This window comes from Betta splendens, chromosome 14, assembly GCF_900634795.4.
Source record: "Betta splendens chromosome 14, fBetSpl5.4, whole genome shotgun sequence".
Classification (NCBI taxonomy): Eukaryota; Metazoa; Chordata; class Actinopteri; order Anabantiformes; family Osphronemidae; genus Betta; species Betta splendens.
The window spans coordinates 5,344,166-5,370,932 of NC_040894.2; the positions used below are offsets into that span (position 1 = coordinate 5,344,166).

The following is a 26,767-nucleotide window of genomic DNA, read 5'->3' on the forward strand; positions in this document are numbered from 1 at the left end:
TTATGCTTAGGGCGCAGCAGGTTCATTTATACGCATTCCATAATTCACTTACGCTTAAATTTGAAAGCGTTCCATCATTTTACTAAGTGTTACGGTAATGCGACGTAAGGTGGGCGTGCCGCGTGACGGAATGTACCATTTTGCCAGCAGACCGGGAAGGGCTGTGTTGTGACAGCGGACTAACGACCCGGCAGGGGGAGACGGTAAGGAGAAATCCAATCCTTCGTCTGTTGAAACCTACAGTTTGACGATAAAGCCCAAATTGTTTGCACATGTGAATATATTTTCTGTGGCCGAGTCGTTAAACTAAGCGCAGGTATTAAGGATAAGTCGAAATCCCGGATGTGCAGGTAGTTCCACCATAACACAGTGAGCTAACGGCTCATAGCTATCCTGCCCCTGTGATTAATCTAGCTAAGTATAGCTAGCGTCGTCAGGTAGTGTTAGATGCGCGAAAGAAAGCTAATTGTTTTCGCTGTACTGTTATGTCTCCTTGCTTTTACGCCTCACCGCACGGTATTTAGATTTAAGGTAGCCAGCTGGTGGGAACGTGTTAGCGATAGCTTCGCCAGCTTCAGCAGCATCGTAAAGTCGTGACAGTCTGATGCAGGAGGAAGGTATTACAGTGTTTCGGCCTAACTAAAGTATCAGGCTCTTCATCGTTGTCATCAGTTTAAAACGTAATCGATAACTAAAAATGATTCAGTAAGTGATAGTGTAACAGGCATCTGATTTCGTAATGTGTGTCTGTCGTCTATCCGCATCACGCATTTTATTGCCTCATTACATGACAGATTTCCCAAAGACTAAGGAATTGATTGCATCCAAAAATGTAAACTGACAACCTAATGCACTATAAAAAACATCTAATAGTTCTAAATTTTCCTTAAATCATTTTTAAATGAACAGATAGCAACTTGCACTCATGTTGGCATCAGATGTGCCCGATTGAATTCCTGTTGTGTTAATGTCTTTCCTTGTTTGTTTTTTTTGCTTTCAGGTGATCACATACACATAGGCTTTTCCATCTTTCATCAGAAATGGCCTTCAGCAAGGGGTATCGCATTTATCACAAACTGGACCCACCTCCCTACAGTGTTATAGTGGAAACTAGGACCAGGGAGGAATGTCTCATGTTTGAGTCGGCCGCTGTTGCTGTTTTGTGTAAGGCATCTTATTTGACTGCACTATAAAAATAGATGTTAGTTAGTTAACACATATTAGAATTCTACAAGGACTACAAAACAAATTTAGAGTTGTGATACTACGCCTGAACATTTGTCTTTGTCTTTTAGCGGCCGCTGAGAAGGATGCCATTAAAAACACATATACCAAGATTGTTGATGCCTATGGGATCCTTGGTGTCCTCCGCCTAAACCTGGGTAACCGAGCGCAATATTTTTATTTGTTACTACTGGTTGCAGAACAACCCTGGCTCTTGTTGCATGTTTTGACCCAGGGTACACGTGTGCCTGTGTTTCTGTTGCTACTTATGTTTAAGCTGCTTTTTCTTGTCCCTCATATGACCTGAAGACTGTTGTTATCACAGCAAAAATAAAGCTGCATAAAAGATTAAAGCTCAGTTTTACAGATGCTAAGATTTGACCGCTCTATGTTCACATTTTCACTTGTAATCTAGCACTTTATATATATTTGTCTTTATAAGTTTTTAACCCTTACACTTGCAGGTGACTCTATGCTCCACAGTCTGGTGGTTGTGACAGGATGCAGCTCTGTGGGGAAAGTGCAGGATTCTGAGGTCTTCAGGGTCACACAGACAGACTTTATATCATTGAAGAATGATCCAGGAGACGAGGATCGCATTTCTGAGGTGCGAAAGGTCCTAAACTCGGGACACTTCTACTTTGCCTGGTCTTCCACCGGAGTGAGCATGGACTTGAGTCTTAATGCACATCGCAGGATTCTACAAGACACTACTGATAATCGCTTCTTTTGGTAAGAAAGGGCAGACCTTTAAATCTCAGAAGGTTTAGATATGTACTGCACCAAATGCATGTTCTTTCATTTCATCACAGCCTTCCACTTGCAGCGTATTATTTTCTGAATGTGTGATATGGGGATTGTGTGTAGGTGTTAAAATTAGCTGTAACAGTGAATTTCTTTGTTTAGAGATGTCCACAAGCCTGGTGTTAGTTTTACTCCAGTCACATTTACAGACCAATAGCTAAAATTAGACCAAAACCCTCTTCCTCTTTGTTGCCATTTCCTTTCAATTTTTTGGCGAGAGTAGAAATTTACCAGGTTTAACAGTAATGGGAGGGCAAATATATTATGACGTTATGACTAACTTTAACCTTCCTGACGAAATTTCCTACCAGATCTTTTATTTATATCATGTCTTAACCTTAGAAATCTAATATTTCTTTAGCTCTTTACACACAAGAAGCAATTAAAAAAGACCAAAAAGTGCCAGACTAAGTTTAATATACCTATACATTTATTTAAAGGTATTTTACTTCAGGATAATTGGATAATGAATACTAAAGGACTTTGAACAGGGCTAATAAAACCTTGATGACTCAACAGGAACCAATCTCTGCACCTGCACCTGAAGCATTATGGAGTAAACTGTGATGACTGGCTGTTGAGGCTGATGTGTGGTGGGGTGGAGATCAGGACCATCTATGCAGGTCACAAACAGGCCAAAGCTTGCATCTTCTCTCGCCTAAGCTCAGAGCGAGCCGGCACACGATTCAATGTACGAGGAACAAATGATGACGGACAGGTGGCCAACTTTGTGGAGACTGAACAGGTAAATAAGATCTTTTTAAAATGATGATCATAAATAACCTCTATGCAACAGTTTAGAAAACTTTCTTTGTTGATCCCAGTCAGTATTCTATTTGCCGAATCAGCATATTGCCAATAGATATGTTGACACTTGGATATATAAACTCCTCTTTCAGCAGTTTTTTGTATATGACGATGACTTGGTCGGTTCCTGTTTGAGAAATCTAACAGGAAGTTACAGCTTGGTCAATATAGCTAACCCATCTGATTACAAAGCACTGAAGTGTTATCACCTACTTAGTTGAAGCCTGAATAGAAAGCATGTTGTCACTTCCCTATGGTTTCCTTTTTGTTTGTTTTTATGTATGTGTGTAAATTGTGTTTGTCATCATGTCACATTACACATGAAACTTTGCTTTCTCTGTCTTCTGAACAGGTTGTCTTCCTGGATGACAAAGTTTCGTCGTTCATACAGATCCGTGGATCCATTCCTCTTTTTTGGGAACAACCAGGAATACAGGTAATAGGACCTAAATCTTTATCGCCTACATTACACTGTGGTATGAGGGTTTCACTTATTAAGCCATACAAATGTGTCAGCACTGAACTCTGCTCATGGATATGTGCATGGAGTTGCTGAACAAGTCAAACACGTCCCTTAAAAGGTGGACCGTCCTTTGTTTCTCGTTAAACAGTTATATTTATTCCAGTTTTAATGCACTTTGTTCATGCTTTGTTCAGAAAAAGTCTCTTAAGGGAGTTTTATTACACCTGAATGAGAATCGCCACCCTAATCGACTGGATGAAAACCCCCACCTGGTATAACGTTTTTTATCTTTGGGCCGGGGCTCTTCTCGATGCTGGCGCTTTCATACTGTTGCCGATGGGGGTTTCTCTGTGCAGTGTCAATTGGCAAGGTTAAAATCCATGATGGATTTTTATCCAGGAACCACAAACAGTGACATGTCCAGGAAATGCCATTTTGGAGATTTAAAGCAGGCACTTAATCACCGATTTAATGCTCACAATAAATACCATCACTGGGATTCACCTGGCCTTGTCCTGACATTGCACAGACTGGTGTACTCGCTCAGATGTGTGGGAGGTTGATAGATACAGTGGTTGGTAAAGGGCATTTTTCCTCTTTTCCTCAGCTCCCAGACATCTTTGGTCAGGTGAGAGCCTGGTTTGAAAACATCCCCAACCACTTCTCCAGATTTAGGATATTGATGTTCCCCAGGCAACTGGATAGGTGTTAATTGATAATATGGAAAACTGAGGTGTTAAATCTCCTAGATGGATCAGTAATAACCATATTAGTCACCTATTCAGTATATCAGGCTTCTGGTTTGGTCACAACAGAGGGTAGTTGGCTCGGGGTTGTTTTCAGACAGAACTATAGCCCTCCTGCTTTTAAATTATTGTGTTACTGTAGCTCTTAGACCCTTCTACCAATTGTGGCTGGAATGCTTAGTTTGTCCTTCCCATTCTCTCCGATTCGTTCCCTGAGCAGGATGAAGGCTTATTGATGAATCCATGGAAAATTGATCTTAGAAATAGTAATAGGAGTTAGACTCTAAACCGTAAGTGTAGTGCAGTGTCAGTTAAACCTTAACAGGAAAGATATAAATCAGTAAAGTTGCTTGATTTACCCCATTTTAGTTAAAGTCCTGGTTGACAGAGTGTTACATTTTATGCTAAGTAATTCTTCATGGGTACTAGATAGGAACAAATCCAATCTGTATTCAACAATTTACAGATTGAAGCATCTATTAGTTTAGGAAATAACAGTATTCTCTCAGTACTGTGTTAAAGGAGAAATTATAAAATATTCAGCTGGGTTGTATCCTTTGAGTTTGAAGCAGGTTTGATCAGAAGTGTACAACTGTAACCTGAGTGTCAGGAAGTTATTAAATATGCATTGGAAAGACCTGGACAACAGCACAGAGAGGAAGTTGTGACAAAATGGCAGCAGCACAGAGCAAAATGTCCTGGCCTGTCCAACAACTGCCTAGTCACAATAAGCACATGCAAATATTCCAGCAGATGTATACAAAGCAGAGGAAAAGACTGCAAAGGGAAGTAAAACACAGAAAGTGGAGTTATGAGGAAGTGAAGGCGTGAGAATGAAAGGGAACCTATGTTTCTAGAGAATGTGGTGGTAACAAAGAAAAAAAAAACAGGGAGCATTTGTGCGCAGACAGAGATCAGCAAGGAGCAAGTAGAGGCCTGCAGAGTGAGCAGATTTCCCCAGCCACTGAGGCCGTGTCCCGTTAAGCCTGTCAAGATGTCGTCATACCTGCCCATGCTGCTTCTCCTCTGAGGCTCCTCTGTCTTTCTGGTGATTAGTTGGCAGCAACATACTGAAATCACAAGGGTTACAGGAAAAAAAGGAACACGAGGGTTAATACAAGGCTTTAATATATCAAAAGTTCCCCTAAAGGTGTCTTCCTAAAGGTCTTTTGTTTTTCTATTTTTTGTTGCTCAGTGTCTTTGTCAAATGTCCACGCTGCCCCTGTGTTGCTATCCTACCCTCTACTGTTTTGGACACAGTTAAAGTTGTGTTTTAATAGATGAAATATTGTATAAAAACCTTTTTTCCAACTTCATTCTTTCCCACCAGGTTTTCTGGGCATTTGCAAGATTTGTGTCTTTGCACATTTTCAATATCCATATCAAAGGAGCCTGTGACTTTATTGCCTTTTCTGGTTGTCTCGTTCCGCTAGGTTGGCTCCCATCGTGTCAAACTCTCACGGGGATTTGAGGCAAATGCCCCAGCTTTTGAAAGGTAATTAAAGTGTGTGCGTGTGGGTGTGCGTGCGTGGGCGCGTGTGTGCATGTCTCCCGCTGCTTTATCTGGCCTTCCACAAATTACCACTCTCAGGAGTAGAAGCAGCAACATTACTGTGTTTCTACAGTCATGTCCCATTACAGTGAAGAACAGCTCTGCCGCCTCTTGAAGGAAAATCTGTTAATTGAAGTCTGTCCTTGGTGACAGGTTTATTGCAGGGAAGGGACACATTTGTAGCCCTCGATTAAACGCTGGCCTTATTTTATATTTACTGCAGACAGTTTCTGCTTAGAGGTTATTTTTTTTACTTCTTAAACTTTTGGTGTATGTGTAGCACTGTAAATGTTACTTAGCATCTTGAACTACAGTACAGTGATTTGTTTTCTGATTATAGGCACTTCACTGCACTGCGGCGATTGTATGGAAAACAGGTCATCATCAACCTGCTCGGTGGTAAAGAAGGGGAACACATGCTCAGCAAAGCGTTTCAGGTGAGAGGAGCCATTTTCGGCACCTAGCACTGAAACGTACTGTACCCTTAAAAATACTGAGTTAGCCAACCCTGAGTGTTGTCTCTTTATGTAGTGTTGAGTGCAACAACACAAGTCAGGGCAACACATAATTTCGTATCCTAAGCTACATATCCTAAGTTAACCGATTGTAATGCAAAATTCCACCGAACGCTGCTGTGTAGCATGACCAGGCATGTGCATTTCTGCCAACGAGTCCTCTTCCTTTCTCTCTCACTCTCAGAGTCACTTAAAGGCATCGGAGCACGCGTCAGCAGTGAAAATGGTCAACTTTGACTACCATCAAAATGTGAAGGGGGGCAAAGCAGACAAACTTCACAGTGTCCTCAAGCCCCAGCTCAACAAGTTCATAGAGGACTGTGGGTTCTTCTACTACACGGCAGAGATGGGCATCGAAAGGTGTGAAATAAATACCAACCTGTAACGTGTTGTGCTAAATGTAGTTTCTGTTGTTGCTCAGCCTTTTAACATCTCTTTAGGAGTCAGGGCGGAACAATCAGGACCAACTGCCTGGACTGCCTGGACAGAACCAACAGTGTACAGGCCTTCTTTGCCCTTGAGGTGGGTGTTTTGGAGTTTGGAATTTGGAGTATGCTTTCAAGACTTTAGATTTCCCCTGACAAGGTCTTTAGGGTAATGGCTTTAGCCTAACACCCTGTTTCTAAACACTCCAGATGTTGCCAAAGCAGCTGGAGATCATGGGTCTGACGGAGAAACCCCAGCTGGTGGCCAGGTTCCAGGAGGTGTTTAGGACCATGTGGTCTGCCAACGGAGACTCTATCAGTAAGATCTACGCGGGCACAGGTGCTCTCGATGGCAAGGCCAAGGTACAACACAATATTGACGCACACAAGTTACAGTACAACTGTTTGGGCAGATTGAAATACACAGCTAGGGAGAAGAACTGTCTGAGATGTAAAATTTCAAGTTCAGCATTTTAAGTTCAAGTTTAGCACCTGATTACTTGTTTCGGGGGTTTATATGTTGTATTGCACTGCCTATTATAACATCCTCTCAACTGTTGATCCTGCATGAGCATGTGAAACAGTAAATTAACACGTATTAGAATAGAAGTAAATTGACCTGATTGTTGAATCAGTATAAATGAGCACCTCTGGTATGAATAAGGTTATGACTGAAAAGAAATCAACTGTACAATAAAAGAACCAATGGGAAGTTCACTTTGCCGCGTAGCATGTTGTTGCCCAGTTGTGAATTTTGCATGTAGTGACTGCAGAGTTCAGTTGATCCTCTCTGAGTGCTGCTGTTTCTTAACTCTCGTGTGCTGTCTCTTTCTGCTGTTCTCTGGACCGTTCCACCTGCGTGGTAAGTTACCAAGTCAGTTCATATTGTTGCGGTATGGGTCTGATTCTGGATCTGATTCTGTGACTCTGGCTTAAATGTTGGTATTGGAGGCAGGGATAGGACCTTGAATTTTTTTTTTCCCCAGCAACTTTCAAAAGCTCACCAGAGACCTCAAGACATTAAATCTGGTTAAATAGGTGATGTTTTTGTTAGAATTATTTGCAATGATCTTATGCTTATTTTGGATGAACTTGGATGAATCAGAGCTCATTAAAACAATATTTATTACCATTTTGCATTTTAAGTGACATCTAAAAGTTACATGCTTTGGTTCTTCCAGGTCAATTCCAAAATCTATTACCTGGTTTTCTCTGTCTTGTTCCTCCTTTTCTTCTCTCTTTTGTCGGAGTGGGATGTACGGGTGTTTTTAGAAAAATTGTCAGGTTAATTCATTCATTTAATTCATTTGTATTGAGTATTGGTGCATTTGTCTGTTTTGTAGGCGGGGAAGCTAAAAGATGGAGCTCGCTCTGTGACGAGGACCATCCAGAACAACTTCTTTGACACTTCCAAGCAGGAGGCTATAGACATCCTGAGGCTCGGCTCCACACTGAACAGCGACTTGGCCGACAAAGCTCGGGCCTTGCTAACCACGTCCAGTCTATATGGTAATTGAATACATGGAAGATTTGGGATAGCTTTTATTACAAATCAGCAAATTATGTCTTTTCTTAAAATATACTTATATCCACAAATTTAGTTCTAGCTCATTACCTGTTTTACTGTTGACACTTAGCGTGAAATTTCCTGCCTCTGTGGGAGTGTGAATGTAATCTATGGCTGTTGTAGCCCACTCTGCACAAGAGGACGGTTTGTCTGTGCAGCGTCATGTGGGAAGTGTAATCTCCATGTGTCAGCTTCCTCACAGTTAGAATAATGCTGACTAACTGCGAGCATTATCTGTTGAAGCACTGGTTAACCCTCCCTTTTCTCCCTTCTCTCCTTGCTGCTCTTGTTCACATTCTTAGTCACTGAGCCCGTCTTACAATCAGGTATAGTAACCGACGGATTGCCCCCAGTGGATCGGTTCAGCCCTTTCATTCCCAGACAAAAGTTCTTGTCCTCTCATTTGTCTCAGTCATCATATTGTCCACTCATTTATTGTCCAGTGTTTGTAGTGGTTTACCTTTGTCCCACACAATTATAATGATAATGATAATAATAATAATAGGCTCTGGGGATTAATAGGAAGTTTATACAGAATTACACCGTGAAAACAAATTAACCAAGACCAAGGTTACCGATAATCTGTATTTCAACATTAGTTCAATTTTACATCCTTCCACTTCCTATGTTTTGGAATGCTGTTTTGGACTTCCTCTGTTGTCTTTGATTGTTTCCCTGTTGGTTGTGATTTGCATTTTACATTCATGTCCTAGCCTTACGTATATGCTTTCATTTCTAGACTGACATTGTCGATCCACCTCAATAATTATCTCCTCCCCTCTGCAGCCTCCCCTAGAGTACTGCTGGGAATGTGTCAGAACTACCATAAATACACGAGGCCCAAGCAGATCCGCGTGTGTGTTGGCACCTGGAACGTCAATGGAGGCAAACAGTTCCGCAGCATTGCTTTCCGCAACCAGACTCTGAACGACTGGCTCCTGGATGCCCCGAAGAAGGCAGGGTTCCCTGACTTCCAGGGTATGTTGATATGACATAACAGACGATGTGAAGCACTGATGACACACATGTAAGGTACATTGTCTGATTTTTCCCCCCACGCTTTACAGACAGCAAATCCAACCCTGTCGATATTTTTGCCATTGGGTTTGAGGAAATGGTTGAGCTGAACGCTGGCAACATCGTCAGCGCCAGGTATGTGTTTAAGATGTGGGCCCAAGATAAAGTGCATATCTTTGTCACTCAAGAGTTTATGCAAAAGCAAAGTCTTTTTCAACTTTGGACAACATGACATTGTTCTTTGTCATTGAGCTGTAAAATGAAAAACTCTGTAAATAAAATAAATAATACAGAATGTTAGATTAATATTTGTTATAGTAGTAGTAATATGTTTATTTTTTTTCTTATTTTAGCTAAAGAAACAAAATGTTGAAAAATAAACTACATAAACCTTCTTCTGTTCCTTTTTATTTCAGCACTACTAATCAGAAGTTGTGGGCAGCCGAGCTCCAAAAGAACATTTCGCGGGACCACAAGTATGTTCTGCTTGCTTCAGAGCAGCTGGTGGGAGTCTGCCTGTTTGTTTTCATCCGCCCACAGCATGCGCCCTTCATCAGGTACCGAAACATTGTACATGGAATTACACTTTAAATCAGCAGTGCCAAATCAGATGTGATGCTGTCGGTTCATACTTTTTTTTTTTTTTTACAGAGACGTCGCTGTGGATACTGTAAAAACTGGAATGGGTGGAGCCACAGGCAATAAAGGAGGCGTTGCTATCCGCCTTCTGTTCCACACCACCAGCATCTGCTTCGTCTGCTCCCACTTTGCTGCTGGCCAGTCACAGGTCAAGGAGAGAAACGATGACTACAATGAGATCACGCGCAGACTCAGCTTCCCCATGGTGACACCGGCGTAACCAAATCCATTTCAAAACGCCAGCTTGCTCAACTTGCTTGCATGCATAACCAGTACGGTCTTGTCTCCCAGGGTCGTCTGCTGTACTCGCACGATTACGTGTTCTGGTGTGGAGACTTCAACTATCGCATCAACCTGCCTAATGAAGAAGTGAAAGAGCTCATCAAACAGCAGAACTGGGATGCATTAACAGCTGGGGACCAGTTGGTGGACCAGAAGAATGCTGGTTTGGTAATACTACGTCCATGTGCATATTTACAGCACTAGTTTGAGGTTTTGACATTTTTTACTGAAAGCAGACTCAAATAAGATGTCGAGGTTTTCTGTAAAAACCCTGGACAAATGCAGAAACATAGAGTTGAAAAACACACATCTAAACCGGACGATAAATGAAGTAGGCTGTCAGTAATGGCAGTTCTCCCCTTTTAAATGTCTTCTACAGATCTTCAGAGGCTTCATAGAGGGAATGTTGGACTTTGCTCCCACCTATAAGTACGACCTCTTCTCTGAAGACTATGACACCAGTGAGAAGTGCCGCACGCCAGCCTGGACTGACCGTATACTCTGGAAGAGGAGGAAGTGGAACTTTAGCAAAACAGGTGAGGTGCAGAGCCACAGCACTGGTAAAAATACATGTCCTGCTGTGTTGTTTTGTTGTCTTTGGTTCTACACTTACACATAATAGACTTAAAAGCTATATAATATGTGCAGTCCTGACACACACTTAAATGGATAAACATTATTTCACATATGAATGTGTGCATGTTTTACAGCTGAGGAGATGAATGTTGTTGGGGCAGCATCTACATCTGGAGAAAATGAGGATGATCCAGACTGCCCCTGGAGTCCTGGCGATCTGAAATACTATGGAAGGGCTGAGCTTAAGACCTCAGATCACAGGTATCTAAAACTTCACAAATATTACCAGTGTATTGGATGAATCACCCAAACTTATTAGTTAGTTTTAGGTCTCAAGTGCCATTCGATTAATTTTGACTTTTTGCCTTATTTAGGCCTGTGGTGTCAATAATAGATGTAGACATCCTTGAGGTCGACCCAGAGGCTCGACACCAGGTCTACAAAGACGTTATTGCCCTGCAAGGGCCTCCAGATGGCACCATCCTGGTGTCACTTTGTTCTTCTGGCCCTGATGATTACTTTGACGATGCGCTTATAGACGAGCTGCTGGACAAGTTTTCTAATTTTGGAGAGGTCATTCTCATCAGGTGAGTCTGCTACACTTACACAGATAGAGGTCAGTCAACTTTAGTTATTTTAGATCTGACTGCACTGACAGCCTCCTTGTTCATGCAGGTTTGTTGAGGAGAAGATGTGGGTGACCTTCCTGGAAGGTTATTCTGCTCTTGCCGCTTTGTCTCTCAGTGCTTCTACTGTAAGTCATCACTGATTCTGTTGTAATGCTTCACACATGAAATCTCTGCTCTTTTTAATTTCAGTCACAGTTTTTCTAGTACAAAACTGGTACAACTTTCTGTTTGTGTCTTGTATGTATGGATGTATTCTAGGTGCTAGGCAAGGTGATTGACATCCGTCTGAAGAGTCCAGGCTGGATCAAAAGTCTGGAGGAGGAGATGAGTGTGGAGAGAATCTGTGGAAGCATCCCCACCTCTGGCAGCTCCTGTTTACTTGCTGAGGACTCAAGTATGGTAGATGATGATTTTGATATGGAAGGTAAGGTGTAACCCCCATGCCATCACACTTATTATCCTGTCATTATCTGTGTACGTAACACAAGTAATGCTTGTAACAGCTGTGGAGATTACAGTAGCTGTCTTTTCCTCTCTCTTGTGCCAGGTGATGTGGATGAAGAGGTTGAGGAGATTCTTCCTCAGCACTTGCAGCCTGGAGCTGGCTCTGGTCCCGGAACCTCCCCTCTACCTTCACCATACACTAGTCCCTGTCCCTCCCCTACCCATGGAGAACCTGCAGCCCCCAGCAGGCCTAGCCGAGCAACACAACCCTCCCGACCGTCACAAGGTGAATACAGTACAGTCCAGTTGTCCTGGCAGGTTTCGGTCTGTCTGCCTCACTGTGTAAACTGTAACTTTGTTTTGTTTGTAATGCATGAAAGCCGATTTAAGTCCGTCGGCTTTGAGGAGAGACATTCCAGGTAATCTAATGTGTAGTGTTAGAATTAGTTGTGTTAGTTGTTGAGGATATGTGGTGCTTCTTTAAAATAAGTCTTGTCGAGCTGTTGAAGTTGAAGCCTGTCATTTTCATGTCACATCTTCCGGTTAATTGCTAACAAGTTGTTTGCTAAACTTAGCACTTACACCCGTTTGATATTTTTACAATCCAGGACCTCCTGTGGATTTCCAGCCTGGTGCACCGACATCCCAAGGCTTGGAGCCCAAACGCCCACCCCCTCCTCGTCCCAATGCTCCACCAGCCAGGCCGGCCCCTCCTCAACGCCCACCACCACCTTCAGGTAAAGAAACCCATTTGTTCAACCTAAGTTAAAGCCTAATTTTTATTTGACATAAATAAGTAAGTGAACACAATCCTGACCTGTGTGGATACTTGTTATTTTAGGATAGATCTATTTTAACATTTTACCCTTTACCCCACTGCTCCGCCTCATTCCTGAAGGAGGCATGAGCCCTCTTCCAGTTAGAAAGGACTCTGGAGGTAAAGTGACTCTGAGTGTATGTGCTTACACTGCTGAAACACTAAAATAATGGCTGCTATCCCTGATCTGATGCTACATTCTGAGAATCCCATTGTGTTCTTCGCCTTTTCTTAAGCTGTCATCGTTACGTCTATGTATTGCATGGGCTTTCAGTGCTCATCTTAAAGTTGCAGTAACCCTGATGACAGCCGTGGAGAGGAGGGCAAACAGTTTTTTTTTCTGCTCACGTAACACTGCATGTAAAGGTCTATGAACTATGTGGAACATGAATTACCACATTTTAGAACCAGTTATTACATATAGTGTAGCTCAGCTGTCACGTATGGTATTTGTCTTTTATCTGACAGTTGGCTTTGCGTGTGAAAAACTCCAGTTTACAGGAATGTTTTTAGATTTATTGTATCTTGGTTCCTGGGTGTCATTTTTCTTACCTGCAAATTATACAGTTAGCCTTCTCTTATGGTCACCACTGGACCTTTCAGGTTTGAGGGAGTCATGCTTTAGGTTTTGAAGTGCTGCTTAAACGTCATCAAATGGCTCTCTATGTGTAATGTGGTAATTGTAATATGGCAATTGTCTTGCCTTGTCGTGATATCCTGAAAAACTTGAATTATTAACTGTTTATGCCTGTTTTGTTGTGTTGCCTATTTCATCTTATTTTGAAAATACTGTTTCCCCTTTTGACTTTAAGACTGTGCTGAATGTCCCAGCCCACTGCTCGGTAGGAGAGGCAGTGAAGGTAACTGGCCAGATGCCTTGCCCTAGGTTTCAGCTGATACCTGTAGTCTCGCTCATCAGTGTTGGTGATAGAGAAAAAAAAGATGATAGAGATGTTTTTGTGATTTAGGTTTGTCTTTTGTATTTACTTTAAAACATCAAATCAGTCAAATGACTTTGATGTATGATGTGCAATTGTAGGTGAATGCATTTTGCAGAAACTCATTGGCTCCTTTGGCTGCATAATGACAACGCTGTCATGTTCAACTAGAGAACTACTAGTTTATGTTATTATTAATATCATAAATGTTGCCTTGAGCATTCTCTGTATATATTTTATAAGGAGTATATATTTGAGGCGATATGAGATTATGCTACAGGAGGTAGATCTTAAGACTCACTCTAAAACTTAACACTAGTCCCTCGTGTTGGCTTTGGGAACACCTCCTTCCTGTGCCCAGTTTTCCCCTAGACTTCCTGCACCACCTCCTCCACTCAGTATATCACTGCAGCCTTTACCACGCCTCCATCCTCTAGCCTGCATCCCTATATATACATAACAGTAAGTTGTGGTTTGGTTTCCTTTGTGCTGCAAAGGACCAAAAAGCCCTGCTCTTCCTCGGCCAGATGCTGCTGCAGGTGAGTGCCACAACACCTGACCTGAGCTTATAGATGCAACGTGTCAAGAAAAGAGAGAAAAGCTCAAAATGCACGGATACTCAGTTATGTAGGTTGGTATTTGTCTCGTGAAAACCCAGCTTTGTGTCAGATTCCTGGTACTTGTCTGGGGTGAGACTATCTGTCTCTGTCTACAATAATCCTGTGTTTTGTCTTAATGCGCTGACACAAAATAAGCTTGTAGCTGGGTGGAGGGAGGGTCTGGTTGCAAAGCCCAGCGGTGATTTGGCCTGTCTTCACCTCAGCCATTTGTTTGAACTCTGTTTGTTTAGCTGAATCTCCGTCACAATAAGGGTGTGTGTGGTTAGCGGGGCTGACTTGGGTTGCGTGGTTTTGCTGTGAAGTTGTACACAGAAGGAGACATCGAAGTGGCGTGGGAACGTGTTTGCAGGCTCTGAGAGTGGCTCAGGAGCACGGTGAAGGGAGGTGTGTGCTTGCACGCATTTGGCCCACAGAACAAGGCCTGCTTCTCTTCTAGACCTCCTGCAGCTCAGGAATGACTGAGTCATCATTTATAATGAATTCATCCGTATGGAATTTGGTCTATCATAATTTGGGGTTGGTTTGCCTTCTTATTTAGTGCAGCTTATGCAAAAATGATGGCTTTACATTAACTGGAACCTCCCAACTCCCTAAATGTGAGAATCACAGTTACAGTACAGAAAACACATTTGCATCTCTATCTACTGAACACATGAATTCAGGGCTCTCTCGTTTGTTTTAACTTTCAGGTCGAGGGCAGGCAGGAGCTCCGAGGCCGGTGAGGTTACCTACGTGACTGTTTATCACCAAACGGACTATTTTGACCCAGCATGTTAATTTTTACTTCACTCTTCATCCATCAGAATATCCCTCCTCGAGCTGGTGTAATCAGTATGCCTCCTCAGTCCCGCCCACCGCCTCTCTCTCACCCTGGAGCACCCAAACCTATTCCAGAGGTGCATCCTGGGGCCCCTCGTCCCATCCCAGATACTCACCCTGGAGCACCACGGCCTGTGCCCGCTCCCCAGGCTAAACCCAGTGATCTTCCTCTGGGTAAGACATTGTTATATTGTGTTATTGTTATACATCATAATGCTACTGCTGTAAAGGAGTCCTGGTTTCCTCCCTCAGGTGCTCCACCCGTGACGGCACCTGCTGCAGCGAGACCCCAGGTTCCATCACCCATGCAGCCGCCACCCGCTGTGCCTCCAACTCAGTCACAACTTCCACCACCAATGCAGCCCTCACTTCCAGCGCCACTGCAGCCCCAGCAGGCGGCTGCTCCTGCTGCTCCTGCTCCTGCTCCTGCCGGCCCTCCTGGGCCCTCACAGGCTCTGGCATCTCCTAAACCACCACCACGGTCCCGCTCCTCTCATACCCTGCCACCAGATGCTGCCAAGTCTGAGACAGCCCCAGCTGCACAGGTTGGTGTCACCCTGCTTCTTTTTAATTAAATTACTGGAATGTCAACTGAACAAAGAACAATACGATTTATTATACAGAGCATGTTAAGGTTTGAATGCTTGCATACAATTAGGTAACATATTACAGATCCTTGCTTAAAGTATGAACTTTAAACACTGTTGTCAGTATGGTTTAAGCAGGATGTGACAGGAAGAAAGAGCCCTTTTCATTTGTCTGTGTCTTCCTGCTTTTATCTCTCTGATACATTTGTTTCTCTCTCACAAGCTGGAGAAGCCCTCAGGGTGACAGGTACTTGATGTCAAACCACCTTTTTGTCTCATCCTCCATAGCTCTGGTGTTATTACCTCTCACACATTACAACTAGCAACCTTCTTGTTTCTCATTGTATATTTTCCTTCCTTTTACACCTCCTCCCTAGTGATTTAACCTGTTTTTAGTCCACTGCAAAAACATACATTATTTTGTGTTACGACGATAAAATGGAGCATTATTTATTTTGTCACTCCACAAATGACATAATGACAGAGCATTGTCTGTCTGTTGTTGTTGTTGTTGGTGTTTTTTCCTCACACGTTCTTTCATATCTGCTCACTATGTTTCAGGCCTATTTCAGTGAGCACATATGCAATGACAACATGATTTTATTTGACACTTGGTTTACTTTGCAATTTTTTTTGTAGTAGAGCAACTTGGTTTATGTGGAATGAGATGCATAAGCAAAGCATCATTGTAACAAGCTAAGCTCGATACATAGTTTACATTGGCTACGTTTAAGGTGTCCTGTGGAGTTTATGATCATAGATTATGTCTTGACTGGTTCAGGTAATAATTAAAATGTATAGTACAAGATAGTGACTCAAGCCACTGATACATAACGCAACAGTAATAACATGTGTTACGGAAACAACATGACAACAAGCATGAACAAAGCTGAAAAGAAGACTGAACACAAACATCATTATTTTGTGTGAACAGGAAGAATCCAGGTGTGTGTGCTTGCGTAAAATGTATATACATCTTTCTATGTCTAGGGAAAAAAACTCCACAGGTGATCTCTAAACATTGTTGTCAGTGTAGGCACTATTATTATTATGTATTATGATTTATATTGTCAGCTGTGTTTGTTTTGAAAGCTGAGTGACATCTTCTCCTTTGTTCCTGTGTAGACTAATGGACTGAATGGAATCCAAATCGAAGCACAATGGAAGCCCGACCCCTTCGACGCGCTTGCATCTGACTTCTCGTTCTCCTCCTCCTCCTCCTGGCACACTACCCAGTCCCTGACCAGAGGCGCCTCTCTGCACACGCCTCCCATCGATCCCTTATTCTCATTTTCCTCCAGCACCCTCCCTGCATCCTTCTCTCACCAGGCGTCCACTCTGTCAGACATGCAGGTACTCGAATCCTCCTCCTCTTCCTCACTCTCTATTCCATCGCCGTCCACGTCCTCCCTCCTCCCGCCTCCTCCGATCCCGTCTCGTAGTCGCTCGCAGGAGACACTTCGCGCCTCACCTGGCCCCTTCCTCGCTGATCCACTTCCTGCCCGACCCAGCAGCACCAACCCCTTCACAGGCCCACTTCTACAGCAGAATCCGCAGCGCCGCTCAGTCACCCCGGATTTCAGCATTCAACGTCCTGCACCAAATTCAAACCTTCAGAGATCCATGCCCACCCTTACTCAGCCACTCATCCCCACCCTTGCTCCACCAGCAGCCCCAACCGCAGCTGTTGCACCCACCCTCCAGCTCCATAGGACCACATCCCTGTTTGGACCATCATCCACTCTCAGTCCAACACCTGCACCTGTGTTCCCCCTCGCTGCTGACTTATCTTCTGCTCCTGCCTTGCCTCTGGCACCAGCCTCCTCCGTTCTTTTAGGCCCTGCGCCCCGACGCCAGCCGCCCCCCCAAGGAGGGAAACCAACACAGCGGTGGGTCACTTTTGATGATGATTTTCCAGCTCTGACCAAAACACCACAGATCCCTGTCTTCCCGTCCAATTCTCTAGTTTCCCAAACGCAGACTCAGCCTTCCCACTGTTTGTTTGACTCCGAGCCCGACTGGTTATCTCCCACCCCTTCCGTATTTCCGAACCTCCCTCCTCCTATCGCACCTAGAACTGCAACCAACCCAAAACTCCCGAGTCCCGACGATGACAGCTTCTTCCCCAGGGAGTCGACAGAAAGATAGGATCATTCTTAAAATGTAAAGGGCATATCCAGATATGTATATGTATAGATCTATAATAAATGTGTTTGTGTATGTGTGGGCGGGCGTGTGTGTGTACAGAGTCAGTATTTAAGAAGATAGACCAGTTTCCCTCTGAATCACAGGAAAGAATTCATATCCCATGTGTGTTACACAAAAACAATGGCTTGCTCTGATTTTAAGTCATTCTGATGTTTATTTTTATTTATGGAACACAAACGAACCAGTGTCTCCAGTATATAGTTATACAAAGTATGTCTATACGCACAAATCACGTGTTTCCTGTGCAATATAAAGACATGTCTTGTGTGGCTGTGCAGGACGCTGCATTCACAAGGTTTCCCCTGAATCAGTGTTACCTTGGCATTTGCTGCAAACAAGCCGTTGGTCATATTCTGCATGACGTCTGATGTATACAATACAGCAGGATTGTCAGAGTACATGTTATACAGTGAAGGTGTGGCATTTTACTGCAAGTGTGTGATTGGTTTGACCTGTAAAGAGTATATTTTCTGTCCTTTTTGTGTATGTGGTGGACTGTCATATTCTGTACTTTTATTATGAATGTACTTTATGTTGAGTTTCGTCATAGCCTTTTTGTGACAGCAGGTTAATTCAGTGTCATGGTCATTCCGACTGATCGACGGCTGCAGAACTGATCACTCGCTCAGTATGCTCTCTGCTTGGCTCTATATCTGCATATATACATAGTCATGATGTATAAATGGATGTTTTCAATATAAAAACCACCATGTGTGTTGAATTTATCAGTGGTTTGCACAACTAATCTGCGCTGAGACGCTGCTCATGGTGTCTTGGTTGTAGTCCTGTTGAATAATTTAGGTGAGATCCTGTGGATGAGAGAGCTGTTTGACCTCTTGTGTTTCAAACCATACTATTTTAAATGTAGAGTATGTGCCACACATGTGTATACTTATGTTACCCTTTAGTACGAAGCAGATGTGATCCAGGTCTGTGGACATGGCAGCAAGCACATGCCATGCACAACAATAAGAGGGCACATTTTACTTAAACCTTTGTTTATTGCAAATGTCCTGCGATTAATTACTAAGAGCATTTTATTCTAAAGGCTATTGTTGGCACTGTAGTGAGAAGTAGAGTGTTTTGTCTCAGGTGTGTATTGTCTGTTGTTGTGTGGTGGTGTTTGTGTTTGGATGTGAGTGTGTGCGTACAGAATTAAATAGTGGCGTTTCAGAGCTTGCAACGTTTGTTTAACACACAATGTATTTGTCCAAGCGTTTAGAGCCATCAGGTTCTAAGCTTTCACTCACCGTATTCACTCATTCATGGTTGTAAACGCTTCCATTCTTCAGCCTTCCAAGGGCTGTGGAGAGGCACTAGTGTTACCCATACAAGACAAAGAACCTTACAATCACTATACCGTCTGAGTAATAATCTATGTCTCTGGCAACTCTGATAAAAAAACTTCACCGTGTTTGACTAAAAGTCTGAAAACTCAGCTACACTGTCCTTTACAGTGTTTGTTGTGTTCCTCCAAGGCGCCTTGTATCTCCAACCCATAGCTGTTTTCTCCTCGAGAGCCTTTTAGACTTCAACGTTCTTGAGGCCTGTGTGTGTGTAGTAACTTGTCAGAGGTGATGTTAGTATTTCTTCCTGTACTAATACTCTACTTCACTCATTGACTCAATGCAGTTGAGTTTTTAACAGTATCAGTGTTGAGAATGATGACCGATTTCAGTGAAGGGTCAGTGAGAGTACAGTTCTCCTTAACATGACACATGCCAGCTGTTGATGTGGGTTCCCCCTAAGATCTTTGGAATATGTGGAACAGCACTTGGATCATTCATAAAAGATAAAACTGTAAGAAAAGGGTACCAACAAAATAATGCTTTTGTGCTCTGTTTAATCACATGTAAAGTATGTAATAATATTCTTCTGCACTGAAAGCAGTAGCTACCCATGTAAGCAGATGTTACAGGTTGCCTTTGCTTACATATCAGTGTCATCTCTAAAATGCATTTATCGTGTTATCAAATGTGTGCAGTAGAAACCGTATCTACGTTAGCAGTAAATGACTAGGCGGCGCTTTGTGTCATGTCATGTTCAACATGCAGTTTTATAGGATACACATTGCTCCTTTTGTGAGGTTGTTGTTCCTTTTTACGGCTAAAAACCATAGTAAATAAGAGTCTGTGTTGTTGAACATATTCTGTACGTATCTGTACGCGAAGCTGCGGTTCATGTTAATATTCAATGTTCCATATCTTAAGTGCACAACAGATTGCACATTTATGGACAAAGCAGTTTATGTTGTATGTATGCAAAAATAAATTATTGATCTGAGTCTTGGTGTTTTCTAACTTATTATATTATATATATGCACAATATAAAAATGAATAAAATATATTTTTTTAAGTTTCATTTTGTATACTTCCGCCGTCTGTGCGGTTTTAGAGCCAAACGCTGTTTCCATAACCTGCCTCTAGAGGGCAGCAGCACCGCCTGAATCAATCGAAGTTGCCGTAAATCGAAGAAGAAGTCGCAGCACTTCAGGTCTAAGCGCTGCAGCGTTAGCTAGTCAACATCTTGTCCAGTTTGAGAGGCGGAGGGCTATCTTGTCCCCCCGGTGCTTCGTCGTGCAGGTATAGTATGCTGTGTTTTAAATCACTCTATATTTTTTCCCTTATTTCAACCCATAAAATAGTAAACACGTATACTAGCTGTCTAACTAGCCAATAACTTACAACTTTCTGGAAGCGTCGGTCTCAGGCTGTTGCTATGGTTACACCGTCTCACTACAAACACAGCGCCGCGTGGTTTCGGGCTTATTCTGGACCAAACTTCACTTCATTAATGAATCATCTCCTTTAGGGGGTAAACAGACGGCGGGCTACGGGGCAACATGGTGCAGCTGCACGTGAAACGCGGAGACGAAAGCCAGTTTCTCTTTAACACATCCGTGGACGCTCCGCTGGAGACGGTGATCGCGCAAATTGCGGCCATTTACAACGGGAGACTCAAAGTGGACAGATTGTGCTCAGGTATTCAGCAACAGCCACCTACACTTAATGCACGTCTTGTATTTATTCTTAGTAAAAATCATTGGCACTGGCTGGCGTTGTTGTACCCTCAGAGATCCCAGAGCTCGCGGACCATGGCATCACGTTGCCGCCCAACATGCAGGGGCTCACAGAGGAGCAGGTTGTCGAGCTGAAACTTGAAGATGAATGGGAAGACAAGTGCGTGCCTAGTGGGGGGCCGGTGTCTAGGAAGGATGAGATCGGGAGGAGGAATGGACATGGTAAGTGCTGCTTATTGTAATCTGTGAACTGCGGACAGAACCTTTGCTGTTGAGCTGTAGAGTTTAAAGCAAGCATCCACTGCAGACCAGACCATCTCAGTTGACTTGTTTTATAAGTCATCTGGGGTAAATACAATCCCATGTGGCTATATTTATTATAGTAGGGCCTGTCATCTTTTTGTCTTTCATCAGCTCCGAATGATAAAATGAAAGAAGTGTTGATGAGAACAGTGGAGGAGGCAAAGGCACTTGTCTCCAAAGTGAGTATGAGTTATAGCTTCAATTATGATAACAATGTTTTTTAGAATTGATTACATTTTTAAAATTACTTTTGTGTTTGTCCTAATGCATTAGAAACAAGCTCAAGCAAACGTTTGTGTCACGATGGAGATGGTAAAAGAAGCCCTGGATCAGCTAAGAGGGGCGGTCATGATTGTCTATCCCATGGGCCTGCCGCCTTATGACCCGATCAGAATGGAGTTTGAAGACCGGGAGGACCTTTCAGGAACACAAGTACTGCAGCTAATAGTGTTTTTAAAATTTATGCAGAGTCTTTGGAATATTTGAATGAAAATCAATCATGATAATTGTCCTCGTAATAATTCTTTTCTTAATTTTCTTCCTTATTGTTCTGCATACAAACTGTCTATCTGTCCCTTTACCTTAGGCTTTTCTGCAAGTGATCCCAGAGGATGAGTGCCAGCTATGGTGGGCTGCCAAAGAGATGCAAAGAGGGAAGAAACTACAGGATTATGTTGGCAAAAATGAAAAAACAAAACTTGTGGTGAAAATTCAAAAGGTGAGAGCCATTTCTAAATATTTATACTATTATCACTTCCTAAATATTTGCTATTGAATTAGCTTTATAGGACTCTATAATGGTTTTAAGAATACATCAGTTTGTTACTGTTCCCTTCAGAAAGGTCAGGGTGCACCAGCAAGAGAGCCACTGATCACAGATGAACAGCAGAAGCAGATGATGCTGCATCACCACAGGAGGCAGGAGGAGCTCAAGGTGAGAGAAAGTTAAGCAACAATTATGTTCCTGTTAGAACTGGAGTTGCCTTTTTAACCTTCTCCCATTTCCATTTTCAGAAACTAGAAGAGGCAGACGATGATAGCTACCTGGACTCAGAGTGGTCTGACAGACAAGCCCTCAAAAAGAAGTTTCAAGGCCTCACCAACATCAAATGGGGGCCTAGATAAAGACCACTGCTCTGGTACCCACCTTGCATCGTCTGCATCAACCCTGATCCTATGCAACAAATGAATTACTTTTGGTGTCATGTGTTGATGTGACTAAGGCCAATACAGAAATCCACTGGCTGTATGGTATATTTAAAATTGGAGAGAACAAATGATGACATGGAGACCAACACCAATGTGAAACAGAATTCTACCTGTATTAACATTGTTAACATTAACATTGTTCAAAACTAACATGACTACACATTGTGATGGTGTTTAAAGTAGAATGGAGGCTCCCAGTGAACTCTGGTGCGCAGTCTTCATACATGATGTGCGTTCAAAACTCCAAGTGTGATTCAACTGCAGCAGTTTGTCACCTCTTAGGGGGCAGAGACAAGGATGCTACACCTTTCCTCTCTTTGTCTGCTGTCAGTGGTTCACTCACAGACACACATCTCTAAAAGTCAATGCTGTTCTAAGGCAGGAAGTTGCCACATAGTAGGTGGTCGTTCCAACATTTGTCCCAGCAGAGATGAGGAAGTTGTAGAGTTCAGAGAGAGGAGAACTGGATGGAACTACTGATGGAGTGATTCAGAGTTGAATAATGCATTTAAAAACACTGTGTTTATACTTTGTGGATTTATGTGATTCTTTTCTTTTGTACATTAAATTCTGATGTCTCTTCCCAAAACAGCGATCTGTTGTGGCAGGTGAAACTGGAATGTGGTGTGAACAGCTGCCAGTTATACTGTAGGGCAAATAAAGTAGTGATCCTACTTCACCACAAAATGATAAATCACTGTTGCAGACAAATGATGGTTAGGAAAATTTAGAAAACGTCAAACTTTTTTTAAAAACTTTCCTTTCAACCCAAGTGAACGTTTGAAGTTCACTATTGTCAGGTAATCTGTCCTGACATGTTCTTTGGCTTTTACTGATTTATCACATAGCATCCGTTGGTTCTCGTGACAGCAAACTACAGTAATACTCTTGAATTAAACCTGGTGGCTCATTTTTCCCTTTTTTGAAGCGGCGTCTGGTCACTATCACCACGAGCTTCCATTCAAGTAGGCGTTCATCCAGATCTCCTGTATGATCATCTCTCTGCGCTCGATCCTCTCTGCCCGCTCGGCCGCCTCACTCATGTAGGTCACCTCCTCCCAGTCGTATATCGCCTTCTTATCTGCTGCTGCCATGGAGGCTCCAGGCGCCCCTTCATCATCATCATCATCCTCCTCCTCATCAGTGTCCCATTGCTGGCTGTCAGGCTTGGCTGCCACTCTGTGGTCTGCGCTCCCTCTGCAGGACACTCGGACCGACACGGCCAGCAGCGTGCAAAGCAGACCAACACACACGCTGGAGGTGAACAGCAGTGCTGCCATCTCTGGATGCTCTGTGTGAAAGGGGATGGAAGAGAACGCCTTTAGACGTCTGTATGCAGTCGCGTGCATGCCTTCAATGAATAATGTTTACCCTTGATGTAGGCATAAGTCAGAAGAGAGTTGCTCATCATTGCTCCTGACTTGTCTGGGCTTCTTGACCCTTTGGACAAAGGCCCCTCTAAATCTATAGGAGAAGCTGAAAATCAGACTAACGATGAGTGGAGAGAATGAACATCTTTGAATGCAACACAAATCACACAATGCCTTTACTTTTTTCTGAGTTCACAGTAGGAGATGAGGCGGAGCTGAATATGCTGGGGTCTGCCTCCCTTAGTAAAGTCCGTGGTACTGTTGGGAAGGAAAACATATTTACATTCCTACATCAGCGTACAAGGTTAACACACATTGTTTGGTGCAATGGGGAGAAAAGAGACCAGGCTGAAGCCCTAACTCCAAATCACGATGCATGAGCGAGCTGCCGGGTGACCTCGCTGGCAGCTGCTGCAGTCACAGGAAGTTTACCAGGATGTCAGCCTCAGCCCAGAGATCTGAGCTCAGTGTCCTGTTCCCTGCTACTGTGCCGGTGGGTGTGGCACCACCAGAACAGCTGATGGCTAAAATCAGCAGATAAGATCCGCTGAAGGAACACACGAAGACTCCTACCACAAGAGAAGACCACGCTGAGGTACGTCCTGGTTCCCGGAGAGCAGGGGTCCCTGAATGTCTGGTTGCTAACGGCAACAACACACTTCTGTTTGCTGTAACAGGACTTGGACACCATGTGCACAGCCTCGTAGTTCAGACAGTCTGTAGGGAGCGAAAGACAGAAAATGTTCACTCGGGCTGCGATAAAGTTTTTAGTTTTATTCTGCGTGACTTTGGTTAAAGTTTAACTATAGTGAAATTACTTTTTTGGCAGCATCTGATGTTTTACAGTTCAACAGTTAATCCAGTGCAACTATGTTGACTTTCCTTAATTGTTTTTGCCCACACTAAAACAACCCACCCTTCCGTGAAAACGGACTTTTCCCGTTGACTCACCAAATGGGGGTGGTCTTGTCAGGTGTGGGGGGCAGGTGTCAGCCTGGTCCACGCTTCTCCCATAGACAGCTGCATAGATGTTCAGCACCCTGGGGGGCTTACAGCGCAGGACCATGGTCTCTCCCTCGCATGACACATGGCGTCTGTGTTCAGCTGAGCGAGAGTAAATGCGTGAAAGGAGACGTGACGCTGAACGTCAGAGAGGAGCGTGTGTGAACTGAGATGTACTCACTAGGTTTACACTTGTAGGCCACGTGGAGGTATTTAGCAGTGCCAGGGCAGGGGTCCTCCCCAAAGAGCAGGTGATTGACAGGCACATGGCAGTTTCTGTGGCTCTGACACTCAGACAGCAGCTTCTGCACCAATGAATGTACAATGAAAGGTACAGAGGAAGCAAAAGAATACTCTAATACTATAATAGAGTCGTCAGTGCCACATATGCACCTGCAGAGCAGTGAAAGCGGAACAGCTGTGGTTTTGGGCTCCGTGAGGGTCCGGGTCCACTGTGCACAGCCGGGCCCCGCCGCTCCCGTAGAAGGCAGACTGGATGGAGATGGTGGAGTGGCGCGGGCAGTGGAGACGCAGAGGCTGCCCGTCGCACGCGTGAGCCGAGTGGCTGGTGATTATCCTGGACAGGTAGCCTGCCACAGCAGCGGGGAGCACACGGACACGCAGGCGATTAGCACAGCGCCCACTCACAGTGGAAATAGACACAGCGACCAGGTGTTTTCCACCGATCTACCGCCTCTGTGGTTTCGGATCAGAACGTTTGGCCTCCTTGCAGCTTTCTTAGTTGGCTCATGTTGCCTCGAAAACTCGCCCATCAAAGTTCCCAGGTGGCAAATTCTGCCAACTGGCACTCAACCCAATATGACCCGCCTTTGTTGCACAGTGGTGGAGCTGCGATAAAGTTACTTCTGATTCAAAGATCAGATAGAACGCACTGGAGTTGCTGGGGTAGATTATGAGCCCGTTTAGATAACGAATTATCACCATCTGCACTGAAAAACAACTGCTGGACTCTGGTTTCATTAATCTTAATGATGTGAGCTCATTCCTGACTCAACAAGGCAAAGGTTACGAGCACTTAATCCAGATGTACGTCATTGTCATCGTCTTACTTGAGAAGTCAGCCAGCGCGTTCATGCGTCTGGTCCACAGCAGCAGCGTCAGGTACAGGAGGCTGTGGCTCCAGTCGAGTCCGTGGCAGGGACGCGTCCAGCTCATGGCTGCGGGCTACAGGACCTCATTACGAACCCCAATTAAAAAGGCTGAATGAGTCCACCTGTCCGCGACGCGAAGCCTCATCTTCAGACGCGGCGTCCGAGCTTCATCCATGTGAGGATCAGCCCGAGCAGACACAGAGCAGCGCCTGTTTGCTGCCTAACGCGCGCCAGCCCGAGTAGTAATGGACCACGGAGGCGCTTAGAAATAGCAGCTGCGCAACAAGTTGCTCAGAACTGACGGGCGAGGTGAATAACCCGACGCTGGCTGCTACGCACAGCCCGACTCTGCTTCGCTCTCCAACGCCGCGGATTTGTGAATGGATGCACGTGGAAACTGAAAGCGACCTACAGTAACAGCTGAGCAGGAATTATAGCGTGGGCGTGGCAGATAAAACTATTTTAAAGGGGAGAGGGCCGGCACACTCATTGGTGTGACGCAAAGGCGATGAGCAGCCTCTTCACTTCAGGTCTTTTATTTTGTTAATCCATTCCCCCATCACTTCCTGCTACTGTAACCAAAGAAGGTGAATTTTTTAAATGTAAAGTTATGGCGACATTGTTTAAATCAGTGTGAATACGTCCATTGGTAAGAGATCAGACAGCACAAATAGAGTTGATGTCAAAGTTTATATGTAAAAGTTTTGTTATTCCTCTAAGTTGCCTTTTGTGGTCTGAGGAGAGAAGTGAGTGATGTGTTGCTTCTGTTTCTTTTCATGATCCATTGATGCCTCGGCCTCGTGGTGCCTTTGAATGGCGCTGGAGGGGGGCTACTGGGCAAACAGCACCCCAGTCTGCATCCATGACCCACTCCATGGTAACCAGTCAGGTCTCCATGTCAGACTGGAGTCAATCTGACAGAGATGTTGGGGTCTCCATTCGTGGTGGGGCTGCATCAGGGGGTGACACTTTGCATGCAGACTGGCAACGGGCCCCAAGATGGTCCCAGTCTCTGTATTTTAGCTTTAGGCTCTAAAGGAGTGGCTCCTTTCTGTGCCGTTATCCCTCTAAAG

At 43.9% G+C, this 26,767-nt stretch overlaps 3 protein-coding genes across 17 annotated transcripts; 2 read left to right on the forward strand and 1 right to left on the reverse strand.

Annotated features, from left to right (window-relative positions):
* Nucleotides 1-59: 59 nt before the first annotated feature.
* On the forward strand, nucleotides 60-19,962 carry synj1 (synaptojanin 1). 14 transcript variants are annotated; one of them, XM_055514470.1, is made up of 34 exons: nucleotides 60-203; nucleotides 1,001-1,164; nucleotides 1,296-1,382; nucleotides 1,689-1,956; nucleotides 2,548-2,773; nucleotides 3,188-3,271; nucleotides 3,493-3,570; nucleotides 5,478-5,539; nucleotides 5,937-6,033; nucleotides 6,296-6,471; nucleotides 6,552-6,633; nucleotides 6,747-6,899; nucleotides 7,880-8,045; nucleotides 8,406-8,429; nucleotides 8,890-9,081; nucleotides 9,171-9,255; nucleotides 9,537-9,677; nucleotides 9,772-9,964; nucleotides 10,051-10,209; nucleotides 10,421-10,577; nucleotides 10,752-10,878; nucleotides 10,992-11,204; nucleotides 11,293-11,371; nucleotides 11,505-11,670; nucleotides 11,794-11,976; nucleotides 12,299-12,427; nucleotides 12,589-12,627; nucleotides 13,320-13,367; nucleotides 13,943-13,984; nucleotides 14,755-14,783; nucleotides 14,869-15,058; nucleotides 15,137-15,429; nucleotides 15,695-15,718; nucleotides 16,597-16,736. In XM_055514470.1, exons 2-33 carry the CDS (start codon nucleotides 1,041-1,043, stop codon nucleotides 15,713-15,715), a joined length of 4,113 nt encoding a protein of 1,370 aa, XP_055370445.1. In that variant the 5' UTR covers nucleotides 60-203; nucleotides 1,001-1,040; the 3' UTR covers nucleotides 15,716-15,718; nucleotides 16,597-16,736. The 14 variants fall into 14 exon arrangements, with proteins under 14 accessions (XP_055370445.1, XP_055370433.1, XP_055370436.1 ...); XM_055514458.1 differs by lacking the exon at nucleotides 15,695-15,718 and having other exon boundaries at nucleotides 61-203; nucleotides 16,597-19,962; XM_055514461.1 differs by lacking the exon at nucleotides 15,695-15,718 and having other exon boundaries at nucleotides 61-203; nucleotides 7,889-8,045; nucleotides 16,597-19,962.
* A 140-nt stretch (nucleotides 19,963-20,102) lies between these two features.
* On the forward strand, nucleotides 20,103-22,246 carry cfap298 (cilia and flagella associated protein 298). The gene is made up of 8 exons (XM_029173912.3): nucleotides 20,103-20,261; nucleotides 20,491-20,660; nucleotides 20,753-20,920; nucleotides 21,113-21,180; nucleotides 21,275-21,433; nucleotides 21,588-21,719; nucleotides 21,840-21,935; nucleotides 22,016-22,246. Exons 2-8 carry the CDS (start codon nucleotides 20,522-20,524, stop codon nucleotides 22,124-22,126), a joined length of 873 nt encoding a protein of 290 aa, XP_029029745.1. The 5' UTR covers nucleotides 20,103-20,261; nucleotides 20,491-20,521; the 3' UTR covers nucleotides 22,127-22,246.
* Nucleotides 22,247-22,304: 58 nt separating this feature from the next.
* Nucleotides 22,305-26,757, reverse strand: eva1c (eva-1 homolog C (C. elegans)). 2 transcript variants are annotated; one of them, XM_029173909.2, is made up of 8 exons: nucleotides 25,653-26,757; nucleotides 24,976-25,172; nucleotides 24,764-24,887; nucleotides 24,532-24,684; nucleotides 24,154-24,297; nucleotides 23,761-23,838; nucleotides 23,582-23,674; nucleotides 22,305-23,501 (listed from the first exon to the last, which is right to left on the reverse strand). In XM_029173909.2, the coding sequence occupies exons 1-8, from the start codon at nucleotides 25,756-25,758 to the stop codon at nucleotides 23,155-23,157; spliced, it is 1,242 nt and encodes a 413-aa protein (XP_029029742.1). In that variant the 5' UTR covers nucleotides 25,759-26,757; the 3' UTR covers nucleotides 22,305-23,154. The 2 variants fall into 2 exon arrangements, with proteins under 2 accessions (XP_029029742.1, XP_029029741.1); XM_029173908.2 differs by having other exon boundaries at nucleotides 23,582-23,686.
* Nucleotides 26,758-26,767: the final 10 nt, after the last annotated feature.

Bases quoted from the DNA above. Each gene is read 5' to 3' on its own strand.
- synj1 (XM_055514458.1), top strand. From the start codon at position 1,041: ATGGCCTTCAGCAAGGGGTATCGCATTTATCACAAACTGGACCCACCT. The intron at 6,472-6,551 runs GTGTGAAATAAA...ACATCTCTTTAG, and splicing joins GCAGAGATGGGCATCGAAAG to GAGTCAGGGCGGAACAATCA. The intron at 11,372-11,504 runs GTAAGTCATCAC...GATGTATTCTAG, and splicing joins TGTCTCTCAGTGCTTCTACT to GTGCTAGGCAAGGTGATTGA.
- cfap298 (XM_029173912.3), top strand. From the start codon at position 20,522: ATGGTGCAGCTGCACGTGAAACGCGGAGACGAAAGCCAGTTTCTCTTT. The intron at 20,921-21,112 runs GTAAGTGCTGCT...GTCTTTCATCAG, and splicing joins CGGGAGGAGGAATGGACATG to CTCCGAATGATAAAATGAAA. The intron at 21,936-22,015 runs GTGAGAGAAAGT...TTCCATTTTCAG, and splicing joins GGAGGCAGGAGGAGCTCAAG to AAACTAGAAGAGGCAGACGA.
- eva1c (XM_029173908.2), bottom strand. From the start codon at position 25,758: ATGAGCTGGACGCGTCCCTGCCACGGACTCGACTGGAGCCACAGCCTC. The intron at 25,173-25,652 runs GTAAGACGATGA...CTGCTGTGGCAG, and splicing joins CGCGCTGGCTGACTTCTCAA to GCTACCTGTCCAGGATAATC. The intron at 24,888-24,975 runs GTGCATATGTGG...TCATTGGTGCAG, and splicing joins CCGCTTTCACTGCTCTGCAG to AAGCTGCTGTCTGAGTGTCA.